General features: G+C 50.5%; 1 protein-coding gene across 1 annotated transcript in view; it reads right to left on the reverse strand.

The window, feature by feature from the left end:
- Positions 1 to 5,013: 5,013 nt before the first annotated feature.
- Positions 5,014 to 22,692, reverse strand: part of CPT1A (carnitine palmitoyltransferase 1A) — an 89,310-nt gene continuing 71,631 nt past the window's right edge. Inside the window, exons 14-19 of the mRNA XM_049892723.1 lie at positions 21,669 to 21,833; positions 13,476 to 13,610; positions 10,946 to 11,098; positions 9,755 to 9,868; positions 9,007 to 9,099; positions 5,014 to 7,253 (exon numbers count right to left, since the gene is read on the reverse strand). Coding sequence (XP_049748680.1) covers positions 7,167 to 7,253; positions 9,007 to 9,099; positions 9,755 to 9,868; positions 10,946 to 11,098; positions 13,476 to 13,610; positions 21,669 to 21,833 — 747 coding nt within the window. The 3' untranslated portion in view covers positions 5,014 to 7,166. The remainder of the gene's footprint in view (positions 7,254 to 9,006; positions 9,100 to 9,754; positions 9,869 to 10,945; positions 11,099 to 13,475; positions 13,611 to 21,668; positions 21,834 to 22,692) is intronic.

Below are 22,692 nucleotides of genomic sequence, written 5' to 3' on the forward strand. Positions count from 1 at the left end.
GATGATGGGGTTCCGCCGCCCCCTGAGATGACAGAGGGGGGTCCGGCCACCCCCCTGAAATGACTAGAGTCCCGCCGCCCCGTGGGATGACAGAGGGGGTGTCCCACCGCCCCCTGAGTAGATGGAGGGGGTCCCGCCAGCCCCCGAGATGGAGGAGGGGGGGTCCCGCCGCCCCGATGGCTAACTAGGGGTCTCCCCATCCACGGGGGTACCAGGGCCCTCGGAACCTCCCCCTCCGCAGATCCCGAAGCCCGGCCCGGGAGGTCGCGGTAGGCCCGGGGTGGCCGGGGTCTGGGGCATCGCAGGTGAGCCTCTTCGGGGGACACACCTGGGCGGCGAGGCTGGAGCGACCAGCGGGGATGTGGGGCGGTCCCTCAGCTCTCGGCCGGCAGTTGGCCGTTGGGAGGGGGCGGGGGCGTCGGGTGGGCGGGGGGCGGAGCGCGTATGGGCGTGGTCAAAGAAGGGGCGTGGTCAGGGAGGGCGTGGTCAGGGTGAGGCCCAGGAGTGGAGTGGGGAGGGGCAGGGGCAGAACTGGGGACGCTGGGGCCAGACCTGGGGGCCCTGCGTACAGAGGCCAGGGCGGGGCCAAAGGAGCTGGGCAAGCCAGGGGGCGGGGTGTGTGCAGAGCAGGGAGGGGCCAGAGGGGTGGGGCGGGGCCTAGGGCAGGGCTTGAGGACAGCAGGGTGGGGCCAGAGGGGTGGGGCGGGGCCTAGGGCAGGGCTGGAGGACAGCAGGGTGGGGCCAGAGGGGTGGGGCGGGGCCTAGGGCAGGGCTGGAGGACAGCAGGGTGGGGCCAGAGGGGTGGGGCGGGGCCTAGGGCAGGGCTGGAGGACAGCAGGGTGGGGCCAGAGGGGTGGGGCGGGGCCTAGGGCAGGGCTGGAGGACAGCAGGGTGGGGCCAGAGGGGTGGGGCGGGGCCTAGGGCAGGGCTGGAGGACAGCAGGGTGGGGCCAGAGGGGTGGGGCGGGGCCTAGGGCAGGGCTGGAGGACAGCAGGGTGGGGCCAGAGGGGTGGGGCGGGGCCTAGGGCAGGGCTGGAGGACAGCAGGGTGGGGCCAGAGGGGTGGGGCGGGGCCTAGGGCAGGGCTGGAGGACAGCAGGGTGGGGCCAGAGGGGTGGGGCGGGGCCTGGGGCAGGGCTGGAGGACAGCAGGGAGGGGCCAGAGGGGTGGGGCGGGGCCTAGGGCAGGGCTTGTGGACAGCAGGGTGGGGCCAGAGGGGTGGGGCGGGGCCTAGGGCCGGGCTCGAGGGGAGCAGGGTGGGGCCAGAGGGGTGGGGCGGGGCCGAGGGCAGGGCTGGAGGACAGCAGGGTGGGGCCAGAGGGGTGGGGCGGGGCCTGGGGCAGGGCTGGAGGACAGCAGGGAGGGGCCAGAGGGGTGGGGCGGGGCCTAGGGCAGGGCTGGAGGACAGCAGGGTGGGGCCAGAGGGGTGGGGCGGGGCCTAGGGCAGGGCTGGAGGACAGCAGGGTGGGGCCAGAGGGGTGGGGCGGGGCCTGGGGCAGGGCTGGAGGACAGCAGGGAGGGGCCAGAGGGGTGGGGCGGGGCCTAGGGCAGGGCTTGTGGACAGCAGGGTGGGGCCAGAGGGGTGGGGCGGGGCCTAGGGCCGGGCTCGAGGGGAGCAGGGTGGGGCCAGAGGGGTGGGGCGGGGCCGAGGGCTGGGCTCGAGGGGAGCAGGGTGGGGCCGGGGAGCGAAGTGGAGCGCCGCTAGGGTGCAAGGTGGGGGAAGAGAGAAGAGCAGAAGGGCAGGCCCGGGAGCGCTGAGAGTAAGAGAACAGGGTGCTGGGAGGAGGGGCGTGGCCTGGAAGTGGGAAGAGGAAGGGGTGGGGCCGGTGATAGTGGGGCAGATCTCGTGGAGTGGGGTGGGGCCGGGGAGGCAGACAGGGAAGTGGGCCAGAGCAGTCGTGGACTCAGCCCCTTCAGGCTCAGTGGGGAAACTGAGGCCCCCCCGCCAGGGGGAATCTGAGGCAGGGCTGGGTGGACCCTCCCAACTTTCTTTTAAATTGTACTTTAGGTGAATGTTTACAGCTCAAGTGAACCTCTCATACAAAATTTTATACACATACTGTTTCGTAACCGTAGTTGTAATCCTAGAATGTGACAGCACACTCTCCCTTTCCACCCTGGGTTTCCCCGTGTCCGTCTAACCAGCTTCTGTCCCTTCCTGCCTTCTCATCCTGCCTCTGGACAGGAGCTGCCCATTTGGTCTTGTGTAAGAAGCACACTCTTCACGAGTATTATTTTATGCTTTACAGACCAGTCCAATCTTTGTCTGAAAAGTGGTCTTCAGGAAAGGTTTTAGCTCTGGGTTAGCAGAGCGTCTGGGGGCCATGGCTTCAGGGGCTCCTCCAGCCTCAATCAGACCATTAAGTCTGGTCTTTTTAATAGGTTTTGAGTTCTGCTTCTGACCCCTCTCCAGTTCCATGGGGACTCTGTTGTGTTCTCTGTCAGGGCGGTCGCTGGCGGCAGCCGGGCACCATCTAGTTCTTCCGGTCTCAGGCTGATGGAGTCTCTGGTGTAGGTGGCACTTTTGTCTCTTGGACTCATATTTTCCTCATCTTTGGTTTTCTTCATTCTCCCTTTCTCCAAGTGGGCTGGGAACAAACTGATGTCTTAGATGGCCGCTCGAAAGCTTCTAAGACCCCAGACGACACTCACCAAGGTGGGCTGCAGAACATTTTCTTCATAAACTTTGTTAGGCCAATTGGACCTAGATGTCCCCCAAAACCATGGTCCCCAGACCCCAGCCCCAGCTCCTCTCCCTCGATAAAATGTATTTTTTCTGCATTTGCCCCTTCTCTGCTCAGGAAAGGGCAGAGAACAGTCTGCACCTGTTCCATCTTCTGTAGGTAAGGCTGCCGGAAGATAGCTTTTCCCCTAATTATATAATACGTAAATTTTCCCACTAGAATACTGCAGATGAAGCTGAAGCTCCCTTGAGCACGGTTCCCAGCCACCCTGCCTTTCAAACAGGGGATCACTAAGTTTGTCGTGGATCTTTTTAGCCCCTCCCCCACATATTTACACGGATATGTATGTATTCAAACCAAACAAAACCCATTGCCCTGGAGTCGATTCCGGACATCATAGGTCAGAGTAGAACTGCCCCATAGAGTCTCCGGGCCTGTAAATCTTTACAGAAGCAGACTGCCACACCTCTCCTGCAGAGCCGCTGATGGATTTGAACTGCTGATCCTTGGGTTAGCAGCCGAGTGCTTAACCTCTGTGCCACCGGGACTCTTCTACGTATTTATAAAAAAAAACCTGTTGCCATGGAGCCGGTTCCTACTCACAGCAACCCTACAGGCCAGAGTAGAACTGCCCATAGGGTCTCTAAGACTGTAAATCTTTACGCAAGCAGACTGCCACGTCTTTCTCCCGTGGAGGGGCTGGTGGGTTCAAGCTACGGACTTCTCAGCCAGCAGCTGAGCACTGTGCCACCAGGGCTCCTTGAAACAGGGCTTAAAAAAAAACATGCAGTAAAAAAAAAAAACAGTCTCCACCGAGGTGACTCTGACTCATGGCGATCCCATGTGTGTCAGTAGAATCGTGCTCCACAGGGTTTTCAATGGCTGATTTTTGGGAAGTAGATGGCCAGGACTTTCTTCTAAGGTGCCTCTGGCTGGACTCAAACTGCCAACCTTTTGTTAGCAGCTGAGCACGATAACTGTACTATTCAGGGACTCCCTGGCATACAGTAGGTGCTCAATAAACTGTTGAGAAAATTGAAAATTCATGCATTCACTTAATAGATATGTATTGAGCACCTACTTACTATGTGCCAGGCACTGTTCTGGACATTAGGACAAGGGAATAGATGAATAAATGAATGTAAAGTGAAAAATCAGTGGGCCCAACTTACACACTGCCTGTCTCCATCTAATGATGTCTCCATCAAATCTAGCAACATCTGCTCTGCCTGCTCGGGGCTTTTTTTTGCGTATCTTCATCTCCCACCTTTGTCCCAGGTGCCTGAGCCTGTTACAGCGGTCCTTCATCTCCTTGTTGTCGCGGGCTGCTGTCGAGTCTGTCCTGACTCGTGATGACCCCATGCACGACGAAACCAAACACTATCCCCACGGTTACATTAGCTGATTTTTGGAGGTAGATTGCCAGGCCTTTCTTCCTAGTCCATCTTAGTGTGGAAGCTCTGCTGACACCTGTTCAGCATCTGTTGGGGGAATGGTCTACCTCTGTGTCTCCCACCCAGGCAGCCTAAGTAAAAGCCTTGGGCCCAGAACATTCTCTGATAAGGAGTCTGGGAATTGGGCTGGTAATTAGGCTCTCCTAGTTCCTTATCTTAATCAGAGAAGCCTTCCACCTGTTCTGGGCACACAGTATCTTTCTCTGTTTTTTGCACACGCACAGGCATCACACAGCACCTGGCCCGCCCCACCTTTGTATCTGTTCGCGGCAGGGACGGAATAGCGTCTCTCGTGCTATGGCAACAGAGGGGGAACCTGCCAGATTGTAAGAACCAGCCTCGAGGGGTGGACTGAAGGGGAAACAGGCTTTGCTAGGCTGAACACGAGTGCCATCGTGTGATCTGTTAGTTCACTACCGTTTGCTGAATCATTCTTATGTAAACCCCTGGCCTGTAGCCACTATAATCCACCACCACCATGAAACCTCTGCCCTCCCACTGTGGGGTGCAGAGATCTGCTTTGGTCCTGAAGCCACCCAGGACTTGCCTTGTCTGAAGTCTCCCTAATAAAACTCCTTTGCTGCCATCCTGGAGTTGCTGCCTCTTTCTTCAGTCTCTCGGCCCCCTCCAATTTTGGAGGCAAATTTCAAGTTACTGGTCTGTGCCTGGACAGCATCACAGCAACACCCAAGCCTCCACCGACGGACAGGTGGAGGCGTGCCTGAGGTGCACTGGCTGGGAATCGAACCTCAGTCTCCTGCATGAAAGGCGAGAATTCTACCACTGAACCTCATATCGTTCTACCACTGAACCTCATATCATTCTACCACCTCATATCACCTCCTTAGTGTAACAAAACAGATGACCAGATACAGTTTAATAATTTTATTAATGATGACCTACATTCACTCTGTGCGTATCTAAGATTTACATCCTAAAGAGCATATTGTATGTACATACAGTGGGCAGTCCAAGATCGCAAATGCAACCCACAGCTCTGTAAGGGCTGTGATCTGTTCCAAATTAAATACATAACACTCTTCCCTTCCCCGCTCAACATGTACAATAAAAACTCAATCTTTCTTCTTTTAAGGAATATAAAATTGCATTGATAACTGCACTGATTAACCACAATGACATTCGAACATTTAAAACCTGAGAGACAAGCCCAAATATATTTGACGGCTAACATGTCCGCACTCGAATTCGTGCGTGAACCCTAGTGTAATACAGATTGGTCAGTGGTTTAGTGGAGAGTGCATGGTTTTAGGCTGCTCTCGTGGTGATTAGCGCTGGCCGGCTGTGGTGTTGGACTGGAAGCCACACTTGACCGGGGAGAGGGCCTTCCCGCCTCTAACCTCCTTAACTACACGCTGCGAACAATCGGGGCAGGGGGAGGGGGTTTGTTACTGTGGTTGGTATCGTTTTGTCTTCTGTTTTCATTTCTTCTTGTTTTTAGGAGGGGAAAAAAAATCTTTGGCCCATTTAGGTGGGATTTTTACATGACAAATAGGCAAATGAAATACGCATATGCTCTTTAGCAAGTGCCTTCGTCCACTCCCACTCCGATAGTTCAGCCCTCGTGTTTGTCATACTGGACAGCAGAACCCCTAAGGAGGGAAGCCCCACAAGAATAAAAGTGGTCAGAAAAATAAATACGCAATTAAAAAGGTGGACAGGCAAGCTTGTCATTGTGGCCCAGAGGCAGTGGGAATTTCATCGCATGATACTTTATTTTTACATCAAGTACTGAAGAAGATTCAGTGCATAATTGTTTCTTGGTCAAATGTGACTCTCTCTGAAGAAAGCACTCCCATCAAAACGACAGGCTGTGTGGAGACCTAGCACCCGTGACCTGCAGCAGTTCTATCTGCCACCAAGATGACCTGGCGGATGGTTCCCATCGCCCCCAGAATGGGTCTTCTTTCTCTGCAGGTGGGATTAAAGAATCCTCCTGGCCCTTTCTCAGGTTCTGCTCCTTTCTTGGTAGTAAATCTTGTGCTCTCCTCTGTTGGGGTAAGCTAAAGTAACCCTGAGGCATGTATTATGTTCTATTCTTCGGTGAACTCCCCAGACACATACTATTTGACCGTTTTGTCCCTTGCTCCCCAGCTCAGTCACACACCACTTAGCTCCTTTTTTGCTTCGTTATGAGAGGAAGGCATTTCAGTTAGGGGAATCCAGCACAGCTGCCTTCATAAGGGAAGTCTCCTTTGTATGGATAGGGGGCAACCACAGGAAAAAGTGTATTTAGGGTTATCTGTACTTTTTTTGTACTCAGTTCAACTGAGAGGGGAGTAATACACCCACAATTCCACAAATAAATCCTTCAGTCTCCCTTGCATTTAGGGCCTTTCGTGATTAAGGCACTGAGTTTTGAAGACATACAAGGTCAGTGAAGCTACAGACATGACCACTACCTTCCTTAAAATAAGAGAGGCAAACACAGACTACCAAACTAGACAATGACAGAGCTACCCGCAGTGACAATAACCTGTTTCCAAAAGCACAGCACGTTTAGCTAATGTATTACATGAGTGTTACCTGTGACTGTTAACACCTCCGACTTGGACAACCCCTTTTCTTTTAACAAAACAAACGCTGGCATTGCTCTGGTAAAGTTAAATGCCCTTCAGGCCCAGGTATTCAGTCACCACTGAGGAGGAAGGCTGTTTCCACTTCCAGGAGATGTGAAGTCACAGCCCCACTGATCCCTCAATGAGCTCAGCAACATTCCAATCCCTTAATAAACACGAGCTGGTGCCAAGATTTTAGGGGGACCTTACCAAATGGTCACAGAGTGACCCGGGAGTAGTATGAAGATATACCCAGAAGTAGTAGGGTTATATTTCACAAGACGGAGGCTACTATTCTAGAAAAACAAAAAGACCAAATCTTTGCTGGAAGGAAAACTTCTGAATTTTTTTTAAGAGTAATTTTTCACCCTGAACTACCCTCAGGATTAATACCTATTTTTCATTTGGTTTTTATGAAAAGAGTTCTCTTCCTTTTGGAGTGGCTCTCTGGTATTATTTTTTGGAATTACAACTGAACCCAAACAGAGTGATGATGTCCACCATGGCTTGTTTCAGGTGCTTCCCAAAGCGATGAGAGTCCTTGAATTTAAAAAACAGAAAACACAACCATGAAAGTGTGGAAGTGCCCACATCTCAAGCCTCTTCAATCTTAACCCAATTCAAAGACTTAAAATTCCTCTTTTTTGCCAAGTCTCTACTCATTGGCCCAATCACCAGCTTACACAGTCAGTCTGGGGGAATGTGCAGGTGACATATAGCAGTCTATGTGTTTGCGGGGTGTGTTTTTTAATCTGACGCCTCCCCTGATGCCACTGCTTTACAGAGAACACAGTCAGAAGTCGATGAATCCCAGTTCTCCCGTCACCAGTGAACCTGTGGTACTGTTTGCCAGGCTGCGTACACCGTGGAAAGGGGAATACAGGCAAGGATAAGTGTACCATGTTCTGAGGAAGACATCTGTCCCACCCACAAAAGGACTCTGCAGATCTCTGATGTCACCTGTGGATATTTCTTAGCGTGTGCAGATCCCTGTGAGTCACATGTGTATATTTCTTAGCATGTACAGACCCCTGTGAGTCGCATGTGGATATTTCTCAGCATGTACAGATCCCTGTGAGTCGCATGTGTATATTTCTTAGTGTGTGCAGATCCCTGTGAGTCGCATGTGTATATTTCTTAACATGTGCAGATCCCTGTGAGTTACGTGTGTATATTTCTCAGCATGTACAGATCGCTGTGAGTCGCATGTGGATATTTCTCAGCACGTACAGATCCCTGTGAGTCGCATGTGGATATTTCTCAGCACGTACAGATCCCTGTGAGTCGCATGTGTATATTTCTCAGCATGTACAGATCCCTGTGAGTCGCATGTGGATATTTCTCAGCATGTACAGATCCCTGTGAGTCGCATGTGTATATTTCTTAGTGTGTGCAGATTCCTGTGCAGTCACGTGTGTATATTTCTTAACATGTGCAGATCCCTGTGAGTTACGTGTGTATATTTCTTAGCATGTGAAGATCCCTGTGAGTCACATGTACATATTTCTTTGCGTATGCTCACTATTCTTAGTCTACTCTTTAAGGGTTATGGAAAGTCTGAAAGTTATAGAAGCAGTCTGTCACTTAAGATTTGAAACTACTGATATCAGCACAGATAAAAAATATTTTAAATCAAATATGATGTATTTCTTTAAAGCTAGGCTCAGAGAATTTGAAATTTATTTATCTGAAAATTTTCAAACCAAGAAAAAGTAAATGATGAAGTTGAAATTTTACGTCCAATGAAGGATGTCCTCCCCTTGGCCCCGCTTTAGAGAAGGGAACTTCCTGTCCTCACAGTCCCCTTGGCCCCACTTTAGAAGAAGGAACTTCCTGTCCTCACAGTCCCCTTGGCCCCGCTTTAGAGAAGGGAACTATCTGTCCTCATGGTCCCCTTGGCCCCACTTTAGAAGAAGGAACTTCCTGTCCTCACAGCCCCCTTGGCCCCTCTTTAGAGAAGGGAACTTCCTGTCCTCAGGGTCCCCTTGGCCCCACTTTAGGGAAGGGAACTTCCTGTCCTCAGGGTCCCCTTGGTTCTACCTTAGAGAAGGGAACTTCCTGTCCTCATGGTCCCCTTGGCCTCACCTTAGAGAAGGGAACTTCCTGTACTCACGGTCCTCTTGGTTCTACCTTAGAGAAGGGAACTTCCTGTCCTCAGGGTCCCCTTGGTTCTACCTTAGAGAAGGGAACTTCCTGTCCTCAGGGTCACCTTGGCCCCACTTTAGGGAAGGGAACTTCCTGTCCTCAGGGTCCCCTTGGTCCCACCTCATAGAAGGGAGCTTCCTGTACTCACGGTCTCAGGGCTGGAGAACTTGGAAGAGATGTGGAAGTTGATGAGCTTCTCCCCCACCAGGATGTACGACACGCCGTAACCATCGTCAGCGACCTGCGGAACAAGAGGCTTACGGGGTGCTGGGAAACGAGGCCATATGAAAAAGAGAATTTGAAACGTTTTAAATCCACCCCACGTCTATCAGTTGGTCATACCATGGTGGTTTAAGTGTTGACATAGTGCTGGAAGCTCTGCCACTGCTATTTCAAATACCAGCAGGGTCACCTGGGGTGGACAGGTTTCAGTGGAGCTTCCAGACTAAGACAGACTGGGAAGAGAGGCCTGGTGATCGACTTCCGAAAATTAGCCAGTGAAAACCCTATGGATCACAACAGAATACTGTCCAATAGAATGCTGGAAGATGAGCCCTCTAGGTTAGAAGGCACTCAAAATACACAGTGGTCATAACAATGGACTCAAACACGCCAACGATTGTGAAGATGGCACAGGACTGGCACAGGACCACCTTGTTCTGTTATACATGGGGTCACCATAAGTTGTAGCTGACGCGACGGCAACTAACAACATTTAAATACAAGGCTGCCTTTGACATCGCTGTTAGTAATCAGCTGGAATCCTTCAGGGCAGGCCACCTGTAATGTCGTGAGGAGCACTCGCAAATGAGATGGGTCTGAGATGGCGGAGATGGGCGGGCGCTATGTCCCTGGAACTGGCGGCTTGGTGTATGCGGACGCCCCGCTCCACTTACCGGACCAAAGCCCCCTCCGCTGGACACGTATTCTGGATTCCTTTCCAGGTCAAACAGCTCAACCTGCTGTTGAGGGGTCTGGCTGGTGGACAACCTCCAAGGCTCAGATAAGACCTTTTGAGCAAAACAAAGACAGCTGAATCAGGAAATGTCCCAATGACACTCCCTAATCCCACGCTCTGCCGTCACTGCAGAGCCCTGGTGGGAAGACATAAGAAGTTGGCTCCGTCTTCTGACTGTTTTAGACTTCCACCAGCTCAAGGCAGTGTATCTGCAGAAAGGGCACAGAGCAGGTGATGTCACCTGGATGGGACGCGGCCAATGCCAGCTAACAGCACCTCAGGCAGAAAAAGTGGCAGGTCCATCAAATAAGATTTAGATGGGGGCAGTGGTGTGCTGGAGCCGACTCATGCCAGCGCCCACGAGCCAACTGGTATATTACCAGAAATGCTTCAAGCCAGTGGTTAAACATAGCCATTCCAGAAAAATTAAATTTTATAAACTTACAATTAAATTATATTTAAAACATGGATGATAAACGCTCAGAACTCATCCCTTCGTGGTTATTTTGGTCCATTTCACTATTATCTATGCTCTCGAGGTTACTTATGTTTATTAAGTCAGTAGGATGAGGTAGTGGTGGCTCAGTGGTAGAATTCTCGCCTCCCATGCGGGAGACCCAGGTTCGATTCCCGGCCAGGGCGCCTCATGTCCAGCCACCACCCGTCTGTCAGTGGAGGCTGGTGTGTTGCCACGACGCTGAACAGGTTTCGGCAGAGCTTCCAGACGAAGGCGGATGAGGCAGAGAGGCCTGGCAATCTACTTCCAAAGAAATCAGCCAGTAAACACTCTGTGGAGCATAGTTCTACTCAGACACCCACAGGGTAGCTGGGAGTCGAAACTGACTCAGTGGCAATGGGTAGTAGTCGCAGTTTGATGTGGTGGTGTTTGGGTGCCGTCAAGTCGGCCACCGACTCACAGAGACTCCACGTGTGACGGAGTAGAACTTCCCCAAAGGGTTTTCTTGGCTGTGATCTTTATGGGGGCAGATTGCCAGGCCTTTCTTCCATGGAGCTGCTGGGTAGGTTCCAGCCACCAACCTTTTGGTTAGCAGCATAGTGCTTAACAGCTGTGCCACCAGGGCTCCTTAGTAGGAGTTCAGCCAGCAAACTGACTGAAGAGGTGACTTACTTCCTTAAGAAAAGGGGAGTCGACGGCCAGGTACTTGGACACCACATAGAGGCAGAAGAGGTGGCGATCGATGCCAGAGCCTGTCATCGCCAGGCGGTACAGCAGCTGATGCTTCTCAGAGGCCATCCTGAATAACCTGAGCCGATGTTCGACCTAAGTCACAGAGAACAGGAGTGATACGCAGGGGGCATTTCAGGTTGTATGGGGCAGGTCTGAGCCTCAAAATGAACAGCAACGGGCCTCTTCCTCAGCGTGGTCACTAGCCCGGGGGCCCTCTGGTGGGATGCACCCAACACCCACCGAGGAGCCCCACTGACCACCTGCCCCTTCCTCAGACTTGTGCCACGAGTGGGGGTGGTCCGAGGCCACGGAGGGGCAGCTTGTTGGAAGCACGTTTGCTGTACCCTCCGCGCAGCCCATGCAGTGTTATCTCACCGTTCACGCAAACGAGCTCACTCAAAAGGCTCAGGGGCTCACAGTTGAACAAGGATTAAAACCAGCTGCCGTCAGGTCGATTCTGACTCATGGCATCCCCGTGGGTGTCAGAGTAGAACTGTGCTCCGTAGGGTTTTTTTTTTCTCAATAATATTTCACTGTGTTTTTGGTGAAAGTTTACACAGCAAATTAGGTTCCCATGTAACAATTACTACACAAATTGTTCAGTGACACTGGTTATGTTTTTCACAACATGTCAACACTCTCATTCCTTCCTTCTGGCTATTTCTCTTCCAGTCATCTGGTCTCCCTGTTGTCTCTCCCTTTCATCTTTGCTTTAGCGTCACTGTTGACCATTTGGTCTCCTACAGATGGCTCTCCATAGCGTTTTCAAGACTGATAATTGGAAGTAGATTGCCAGGCCTTTCTACTGAGGTGGCTCTCTATGGCTTCAAACCCCCAGCCTTTTGGTTAGTGACTGAGTGCTAACCAAAAGGAGCCCAGGGACTCCTTCAGGAGGTTTTATGAGCCTCACACCTCACTGACTGAAAATGGAGTTGGGTCCCCCTCAGTGACCCACAATGTCACCATGGGCTGTAAATTACCTTTCAAAGGGGTCTGGCTACCAACTCAATTCAAATGGCCCTTCTGGGCCTCTACATCTGACCCCAAAAGACAGCTTCGGGCTGTTTTCAGCTCTGCTTAGTGAGCCAGTAGACCAGGGAAACACAGTGCCGTTTAAGCAGAGGCCTGCTGAGCCTGTGACCCACCCATTCGAGACCTGATCTTCAGGTCTGTTTTGTCTTTTCAAAGAACCGAGTGACATCGCTGGCACAAGTTTCCTTCCATAACCCCATTTGCTTATTGACATCACCAAGGTTTCTTACAGTTTTCATCATACACAGGAGTAACCCAAATAGAATCTGCAGGGGACACTGTCTCATTCTAACAGTAAGTGACACTCTTCCATGGATACATGGACTCATGAAAAGAAAACCCAGCGGCACCACAAAGTTCGTGTTCTGCATCCCAGTGAAGTGAGTAGGATCTGTGGTCTTAAAAGCTTGCTAGCGGTCAACTAAGATACAACTATTGGTCTCTACTTGTCAGGAGCAAAAGACAAAGAAGGAAACCAAAGTCTCAGAAAAGAAACTAGTCTACAGGGCGGGCAGCCTCCATGAGCCACGGTCTCATCTGCACTGAAACCAGAAGAACTAGATGGTGCCCAGCTACCACTATCAACCATTCTCATCAGGGCTACAACAGACGGACCCTGACAGAACAGGAGAAAGATGCGGACTAGAGCTCAGATTCTTAAAAAGTCCAGATGAACTGGACCATCTGAGACTAGAAGACTCCTGTAGACTACTGCCCTGAGATACTCTTTAGACCTTGAATCGAAACTATCCCCCGAGGTCACCTTTTAGCTAACTAACAGATTGGCACACAAAATAAAGGGTATTACCCATGAGTACAGCGCTCCATTAAAAACCATCTGTATGAGACCAAATGGTCGACGCTGCCTCTCAAGCAAAGGTGACGAGATAACGGGGCAGGGAAACTAGAGCACTGGAAATGGAACCACTAGAAGGCAATTAAAGAGAACGCTGACACATGGGGAAAAAGGTAACTTAACGTCACTGAACAATTCGTATAGAAATCGTCAAATGGGAACGTCATTTGTTGTGTAAACTTGCACCGAAAACAATAGAATACTATTTTTTTTTTTTTTTTAAAGAAAAGAAAACCCAAGTCATGAGCTTTTGAGAAGGCTACAGAGCACAGTTGTACTGGTTGCCATGACTCGGGGTTGACTTGACAGCAGCTAGCTTTTTATGCTAACGTCAAGACCACTGAAGTCTAATCTGATTTGTAGAAGTTACAGTCAGACAGCGAAGGACATAACAGTCTCTTGGTACATGCCTGCTCGTTGGAAAGCCCCCTTTCTGGTCCCTGGGAAGAGGTGGAACACAGAGAAAGCTGGTCACGGCATCAGGGTAGAAAGTGTGAGTCTGACTGGAGGCGAGAAGATGGGACGTTGGTGCTGAGACTCCTTCCTGGGAAGCATGTGGCACCCCGGCTTGCGCACACTCACCGTCTGGCCCGGGTCCATCATGGCCAGCACAAAGTTGCAGGACTCTGCGGTACAGGAGCGTACGGTCTCTGTCCTGCCCTCGCGGAAGAGCCGTGTCATGGAGGCTTCGTATGTCAGGCAGAATTTGCCCATGTCCTAGGAAAGGAAGAGCACTTTAATACGAGGCCAGGTGGATCCACAGAACCCAGAGCTCAAGATGCCATAGGTCAAGGTCAGCAAGGAGAAGCCAACGCTGCCATCGGCGTCAGGTTTAGTCATTGTCAGGGTTTTTACACACGGTTACGTGGCAGGCGGACAGAGATGTCGTTAGCTTTGGGAAGGGCTCGGGCAGGGAGTGAGGAGTCCAGTTTCTGGGGAACCCAGGCTTCCGTTTCAAGATGCACCTGATGCCATCACACAGCCTCCTGGGCATCACACACCTCGACTACATTCCCTCCATGCTAGCCTAACAGAAGAAATGAACAAACGGGTGTCAGAAGTAGCAACTGAAATGCTCCTTCAAAGCCAGCAGGTGTGTTTCTGGTTGAAAGGGAGAAGATGAACATTGGCCCCAAGACTCCTTCATAGAAAGCACTGTGCTGTCCTGGCTCATGGTGACCAGGTTCAGGCGGACCGGAAAGGACAGGCAGCAGTGGGTGGGCCCAGTTTACTCCCGACCAAACACTTCTTTGGGTGTTGGGGTGGGCCCTGGTGACCTGGCTCATCTCCAGGGGACATCCTGCACAGCTGGTGCTGCTCATCAATCCAGGGGAGGGTGAACTTCAGGGGCGATTCGGCTGGCCCAGTGTACACTCGCTTGTGTGTGGGCTGCCCGCAGTGTGGACCGTGGAACTGCCCACAGCTCGTACCAGGCCAGGACAGGACTAGGATCAGCTGTGACTGGGAAAGACCAGGGATCTGCTGCAGGCTGCAAGACACACTAACCCATGCATGTTGTGATCCAGTGCTGCCTTCTGGGGAGAGGAGCACCCCAAAGACAGAGGGGAGCAGCCCAGACAAGGGATCCCTGGAACAAGACAGTATTAAACACCAGGACACGAAACGAGGGCATCAGCCAAGAAAGGAGGTATTTAATGACAACAGAGCACCCCAAGCCAAAGCAGCACTACGGAAGGGGGCCCTGGGCTGAGCCCCGGGATGCCCCCAAGCCGGGGGCCTCGCAGGAATCTCTCCCTCCGCCCATGGACCAGCTCAGGCTTGCACAACTTTCCCGCTCACTGTGCAGGGAGAGGCGGAGAGGGTGAGGAAACGAGCAGATGGTTTTGCTTGTCTCCAGCCTGTGGTTTTCTACACTGAAGGCTTCCATAGCACCCTCTTGGTCAACATAAAACACCACGAACTTACAACAGTCTTCCTTTAAGACCTCAGTAACCAAAACCCTCCTGGGTGGAGACCAAGAGGAGCTCCCTTTCTACGTTCTACCCTTCGAGAACGTCTCCTGACTACACGGGTTCTCAGGGAGGCCCATTATGAAGAAGTGGGAGGAGGAGCAGGAGACACAGGCAGAAAGTACAACTTTGGTATTTCAGTCATTAATAAGGGTTAACGTGGAATAGACGGTGCCACGGTTTATTTGAAATCAACTCTCCAATGCCAAACTTTAATTGTATTAAGTTGTCAAACAACCATGCATTATACTCACACTTTTGAAAAATGATCATCTAAAAACCTTTTGGCAAATGCCCTGGATGTTAGTGCAAGAGCCCCCACTCAAGCTCAGAGCCCACGACAGAGTCAAGACCACTTAACCTGCTGCGACCAGCCATCGGGAGGAAGGGTGGCCGCTGACATCGCCAAGGCAGCACCAGACTCTAGGGGCAGGATCAAACACAAAGTTGGCAAAGACACTGACACTTAGGGTGTGAGATACAAACCCATGACACCCTAGGGCTGCTACCACATGCCTGGCTGCTTAGGGTGGCGGGACCTGGGGATCGTCCACCTCTAGTTTCCAAATGAAAAATAAATATGACCCCAAAGCAGAAAGCAAGTCAGTGTTGATTTGAACTGGAACCGCTCCGTAGGGTTTTCTTGGTTGTAATCTTTACAGAAGGAGCCCTGGTGGCACGGTGGTTAAGAGCTCGGCTGCTAACAAAAGTTTGGCAGTTTGAATCCACTAGCCACTCCTTGGAAATCCTATGAGGCAGTTCTATTCTGTCCTATAGGGTTGCTATGAGTTGAAATTGACTCAACGGCAATGGGTTTAGGTTTTTTGGGAATCTTTATAGAAGCAGATCACCACGGTCTTTCTTCCATGGTGCCATGGGTTAATTGTGTCCCCCAAAATATGTGTATCAATATGGCTAGGCCATCATTCCCAGTATTGTGTGATTGTCCACCATTTTGTCATCTGATGTGACTTTCCTATGTGTAGTAAAGCTCTCTCTATGATGTCGATGAGATGGGATTAGTGGCAGTTATGTTAACGAGGCAGGACTCAATCTATAAGATTGGATTGTGTCTTCAGCCAATCTCTTTTGAGACATAAAAGACAGAAGGGAGCAGAGAGATATGGGGACCTTATACCACCAAGAAAGCAGCACCAGGAGCAGAGGGAGTCCTTTAGACCCAGGGTCCCTGTACCAAGAAGCTCCTAGACCAGAGGAAGATTGATGACAAGGACCTTCCTCCAGAGTAACAGAGAAAGAAAGCCTTCCCCTGGAGCTGATGCCCTGAATTTGAACTTCTAGCCCAATAAACTTGTTTGCTGAAGCCATCCACTTGTGGTATTTCTGTTACAGCGGCACTAGATAACTGAGACACACAGTACCACGGGGTGGGTTCAAGCTGCCAATCTTTCCATTAGTACTTGTGTGCAGACCATCTGCACCAGCCAGGGGCCTGCACCCATACTACAGCGCCCTGATTACTATAGTTTTCTATTTCTGTCTTTTAGGCTTCCAAAGAGCAAGTCTCCACCTCACTCTGCTCCCAGCTCCACTTTAATACTTTTCTTTTTCAGAACGGTATTGGTTCTTTTTTAGCATCAACCCTTCCAGATGAACTTTAAAACCAATTGGTAAACTAACTTCTGGACCTTTGACTATGTTCAAATTAAATGTGTAAACTAGGAGCCCTTGTCTTCCTCTACGATGCTAAGCCTTTTTATCCAAAATTATAGCCTTTCTTAGAATCTTCCACATTCCTTGGGCTGGCTTCTGAGCTTTCCTTCACAAAGATCCTGTCTGCTTTATGAATGTATGCCTGGAGAGCTCAGATTTTTGTTGCTAGTCTCCATTGTATTTTCTACTTGGATATTGTTCACAAGAAAGGTATTGGTCTTCGTACGATCCTGCAATTGAGAGTAATCCTGTAACCTGAGCATGCGTCTGACTTGTAAAATCCCTCCCTCCGGGTCCATCTTCCAAGCAGACGTACAGATGTTCCTCTTGGCCAATTACCCTGTCAGGCTACACTGGCTGCACTTAGGCAAAAGCGTTCTAGAACACCGGGGCACCCGGAGGCTCCGCATCGTCTTTTAAGAGGACTGTCCCACATTTTAACCTTTAAGCAATAAGCTGACTACTGACAAATTTTCACCTTTAAGCAATAAGGTGACTACTGACAAATTTTCACCTTTAAGCAATAAGCTGACTACTGACAAATTTTCACCTTTAAGCAAGAAGCTGACTACTGACAAATGACAGTGGTTATCATGCTAGGGAAAGAGCCCCTATTACCAGGGCCCTTTAGTAAGAGTTGCCATCAGGGATGGATGTTAAATTTTAAATGCCTTTTTGGTATCGCCTAAGATGACCGTCTGGTTTCTTCTCTGACATAAAAACATGATTTAATACAGTACAGGATTTACTATTACTAAACCGCCCTCCTGTCTCTCGTATAGCTGTTCTCAGTGATCACTCTTTTCCTATAAACTGTAGGTTCTAGTTACTAAGACAGCAAAACCTATGAGAGTCAGAACTCGACAAGACTGCCTTGCTTTTCCGGGTCTCGCAAGTTTTCCGCCTTTAACAGGGTGCAGTGACCATGGCTCTCTATTAGTGGAAAAGAGTTGCGTTTTCTTTTTCTGGCAGGTTTCCACATTACCCAGGTTCCGGCTTTCGCAGGTTTTGCTGTATTTTATTTAAGGTTTTTGCTCTTTCATAAGCAAAACGGGTCTACAGCTGCCTTTTTTTTTTTTTTTTTAATTCTGTTAACGTCTAGGTAACAAACCATTTGTCATTTCAGCATTCTTCACGTGTACAAGTCAATGACATTAGTTAGGTTATCACGGTTGTTCGACCACTCTCCATTTTCAAATTTTCTCATCACCCTTAACAAAAGCTCAGTGCCCCCTAAGTGGTGAGCCCCCTTTTCCCATCCCTCTCTCCCACCTGCGGTGTCTTAGTCACCTAGTGCTACTATAACAGAAATACCACAAGTGGGTGGCTTTAACAAAAAGGAGCTTATTCTCTCCCAGTCCAGTAGGCTACAAGTCCAAATTCAGGGCGCTGGCTCCAGGGGAAGGCTTTCTCTCTCTGTCAGCTCTGGAGGAAGGTCCTTGTGATGCATCAGTCTTCCCTGGGTCTGGGAGCATCTCAGCACAGGAACCCCAGATCCGAAGGACGGACTCTGCTCCTGGCACTGCTTTCTTGGTGGTATGAGGTTCCCAACTCTCTCCTTACTTCCCTTTCCTTCTATCTCTTGAGAGATAAAAGGTGGTGCAGGCCACACCCCAGGGAAACTCCCTTTATATTGGATCAGGGACATGACCTCGTAAGGCTGTTACAATCCCACCCTAATCCTCTTTAACACAAAATTACAATCACAAAATGGAGGACAGCTACAGAATACCGGGAATCATGGCCTAACCAAGTGAATACACACATTTTGGGGGGGAACATAATTCAACCCATGACACCTGGTAACCACAAACAAACTTTGGTCTCTATATACTTTCCTATACTGAATATTCCATACAAGTGAGATCATATAATATTTGTCCCTTTCTCCCTTATTTCCCTCAGCATGATGTTTTCCAGGTTCATCCATGTGGCGGCATGTGTCAGGACTTCATTTCTCTTTACGGCTGGTAATATTCCCTTGTATGGATGGCCCACATTTTGTTTATCCACTCCTCTGCTGATGAACATTTAGGCTGTTTCCAGATGGTTTTCTTTTTTTGTCTGTAGCATAACGGCTGAAGACATGAGTTCTAGAGCTAGCCTGCCTAGTAAACCTCAGCCTCGCCTCTGACTAGCTGTAGATCTCGGGCAAGATAATTGCCCTCCTCGTGTGTGAAGTGGAGACAAAGACCGGCCCTCCTCAGGGGTGTCCTGTGGGGAAACCGGTTCCCTGTAAACACTCAGCCTTGTGCCCGCCAAGTTCATCTACCAAGTTCATCATCATCCTCAGGGTGACGCCAGTTCTGTGGCGGGAATCGCCACCTTCCTTCCTTCCCGTAGTCCCCAAAGCTGTAAGGTCTTCAAAGCCTAAACATACCCTTTTCAGAATTACTATCCGAATTGAATGAAATAATTCAGCCTAGCTTAGTATCTGGTACAGTAACGCTGCGAAGACCGGAACCTGTGTAAGGTGGAAACCTGTCAGAGAAGGAAAACTCGAGTACTTCCCGCTAAAACAAGCAACGGAAAAGTGGTAAGGCCGCACCCTGTCAAAGGCGGAAAATTTGCAAGACCTGGAAAGGCAAGGCAATCCTGTTGAGTCCCAGCTCTCACAGGTTTCACTGTGTATAACTGCTCAATAAATGACACCCAAAAAACCCAATAAATGACAGCCATGATTATTGTTGTTGGCACAAAAAATGTGTTTTTGTTGAAGATGTGCTCCGCATTCCTGAATAAATGACTGCGTTTTGAAACAGGCATAAAGCCTGACCTGACCCAGACCAGGTGCTTTGTAGGGGCTGGTTTTCTGGCAGCTTTTCCCTTTCACCCATGGCTACCGTCTTCTCCAGCCTTCCACCTTTTCTGAGTTAATTTGTGTTGCCACAGGAAAAATAATTTCATCGGGATTTTCAAATGTATTGCTAGGGCACACGGCATTCTTTTAGTAAAAATCTTCTCTGTATCCAAGGCCTCATCTCCCTTCACAGTCCTAACGCTGCTTATTTATGTGCACGAGTTTGCTTGGCGATTTTTAAAATCAAGGTTATTCATTCTAAACTCCAACCCCTCAACTCCGTTACACCCTTTAGTCGTTTGATCGATCAGCAATGGACGACGAAGGTGAAGGCTCTCACAACACTGTGCTTCCGTCCAAATGCTTCATGCGTTTCAGGGATCATGCTATTTGCCAAAGTAAAGCTTCGTGACTGTTACGATCCTTATTAAGAACTGTACTATCATTTACTTTAAAGAGAACTTTGGTCCACTGGTTCTAGCTCACAGGTGGTTTCTGATCGACTGCTAACTCAAAGCTTGGCAGTTCAAACCCACCCAGTGGTGTGGCAGAAGAAAGGCCTGGAGAACTGTTTCCACAGGGTTACAGCCAAAACCCTAGGGAGCACAGTTCCACTCTATAACACATGGGGTCGCCCTAAGCCTGAGTCGACTTGACAATGGGTTTGGTTTTTCAGTTTCTCTTGGCTCTAGCTTATTTGGTATCAATGTTGCCACTTTTCCCTGAAGTCTTCTTAAAACCGAACAATAGTTCAGCCTATAAAAAAGGTCTGCTTTGGGCATCATGCTCTTTAAAGAACTATCTGCGTGGAATCAACCCGACAACAGCAACTCGAAAGATTAGATAGGAACATTAGGGAGGGCAGTGAGCTTAAGTTAACGGGGAGGAACAGCTCAGAAAAGGAGGGTGAGAAGGGCTGTGCAACTTAAAGACTGTAATCAATGTCACTGAATAATACACGCAGGAACTGTCGAATTGGCGTATGTCTTGCTGTGTATATTCTCAATGACAACAACAAAAGAAAAGAAAAAATATGTATACGTCACTTTTACTTCTCTGCATTTGTTCATTGTCTGGACTTCCGCGATGGAGCGAGGACAGCCGACAGGTGCAGCCTCCAGGGCCGCCACGGGGCTTCACCTCGGCCACAGTCTAGTGTCACCTGGGCAGGTCACCTCACCTCTCTGCACCTCAGTTTCCTCCCCTGTGAGATGGGGCTAATAGCAGGGCCTCCCCAGTGGGGGACGGTGAGCAGTGGTCTATGTACAGCACTTAGACCAGTCCCTGGTACAGAGCAAAACACAAAAGTGCAGCCACTGTGACCACAGGTGCTCTGCCCGCTGTACGTGTGAGATGTGTGAGCTTGAAATCAAAGTGTTTAATTAAAAGCGTGGGGCATCCTGGAGCACTGCCACAGTGACTCCTGCTGCCCCGTGGAGAGACTCCCTCTGGGTGAACTGTGCTCCCTGATGGGCAGGGAGCCCTGCTTCCAGGCTACATCCTCTGACAGGGCTGCCATCTGCAAACCACAGGTGAGGAAGAAGAGGACATGCTGTGTGCACACCCGGGGCTCATCCGCCCAGAACACCCCATGGTAGCAGGCCAGGTCCTCATTTATGGAAGAGCAGAGGCTGCTATGGACTGAGTTGAGTTCCCCAAAAATATGTGCTGGGGGTGCGGTCCCATTTGGAAATAGGGTTTCTTTGTTCTATGAGCCCATTGGTGTAGGATGGGTCCTAAACCCAATCACTTCTGAGTCATGAAAAGAGCAGATGAGACGCAGAGGTGCACACACGGGGGAAGACAGGCAGGTGCTGCGTGAGGATCGTCTATAAAGCCAGGGAACCAAGGAACGCCCAGGAAGTAGCTTCTGACGAGGAAGGAATCAACATGGCCGAGACCCTGATTTGGACTTGAAGCCTCCAGAGCTGTGAGAAGATAAATTTCAGTTCTTTAAAGCTATCCCCCTGTGGTATTTCTGTTACAGCAGCACTAGGCAGCTAAGACAGACACGTTAGGCATTTGCCCTGAGTGCTCCTACTTTACCAAATGCTAGGACTTGGAGCTTATTTCAGGGTTTCACTCTCCTCCGGAGGCACAATGGGGTCTCACATTGCTCGAGTTTCCCAGGTCCTCCCTCTGATCTCTGTGTAATAACACAGGAAACTACTACTGCCCGAAGGGGACTCTGTGGACCTCCGTCCTGCCTGCAGAGACCCCCACAGTGGGCACTGAAGACCCAGGAGGCTGTGCTTTCCGCACCAGTGGCCCCCGTCCCCGGGCCAGGTCTCGGGTGTGTGCTCAGGCACAGGCCCAGGCTCGCACACTTACCTTGTAATGAGCCAGCTGGAGGGCCAGCTGGACGAAGGCATCCGGGCTCGTCCGGCACTTCTTGATCAAGGCTTTCCCAAAAGTGGTGAACGGGAAAGAGTGAAAATCCACGTCATCGGCCAGAAGGTTTGCGGTGCTCAGGGATGTCTCTATCACCTCTTGACACTTCAGAAAAAGAAGAGAACGGTTTTCCTCAGTGATGTACGCCCAGCAGTAAAGCAGAAACTAGTTCTCAGTGAGGCTGTGAAGCTGTTACTTGGGAATGTTTATATCACGTTTTCCTGGTGGTTCTTTCCAGAAAGGTTCTCCAGGGGCCTCAGTAAGGTACGAGTACGGCACTCCCGAGATGTGGTGGGGGCGGGTGGTCCCAAATGGTAAGAACACAGCTAGACTGGGGCCTTCTAGCTCCCACTGGGAACCTGTTATGGGTTGAAGTGTGGTCCCCCCAAAATATGTGTTATAAATCCTACTAGTGGTGACAATTCCATCTGGGAGCAGGGTTTTCTTCATTACGTTAATGAGGCACCGTTAGCGTAGGGTGAGTTTTCAGTCAGTCTGTCCGGAGACATAAGAGCACAGACTGAGCAAGCAGCAACGCTGCACCGTTGAGGGATGGCAGATGCCACACCCCGTGATGATCACTAGAGAACCAGAAAACAGGAGGTGAAAAGAGAAGGACTTTCCCTCAGAGCTGAGAGGGAGCGAGCCTTTGTAGCCTCCTAAGCTGTGAGAACCTAAATTTCTGCTCTTTACCGCCACCACGTGTGTATCTGTGCTACAGTGGCCCTAGAGAACTAAGACCCCGAAGGGCATTTCCAGGAGTCTGCAGCTGACAATCAAGGAGCCCATTTTAAAAACCGAACGGTAAGTGACTTGGTTGGCCACCAGGGCCCTGAGCCCAGGTGCTTTTGCAGAGGTTCCCCTCTCTGCAGAGCACATGCCACCTGGGGGCCCCAGGACCAGCAGGCGCAGGCTGAGGAGAGGGCAGCACAAGCTAGGATATCCTACAGCCTGGAAAAGCACT

This window comes from Elephas maximus, chromosome 7, assembly GCF_024166365.1.
Source record: "Elephas maximus indicus isolate mEleMax1 chromosome 7, mEleMax1 primary haplotype, whole genome shotgun sequence".
In the NCBI taxonomy this organism is placed as follows: Eukaryota; Metazoa; Chordata; class Mammalia; order Proboscidea; family Elephantidae; genus Elephas; species Elephas maximus.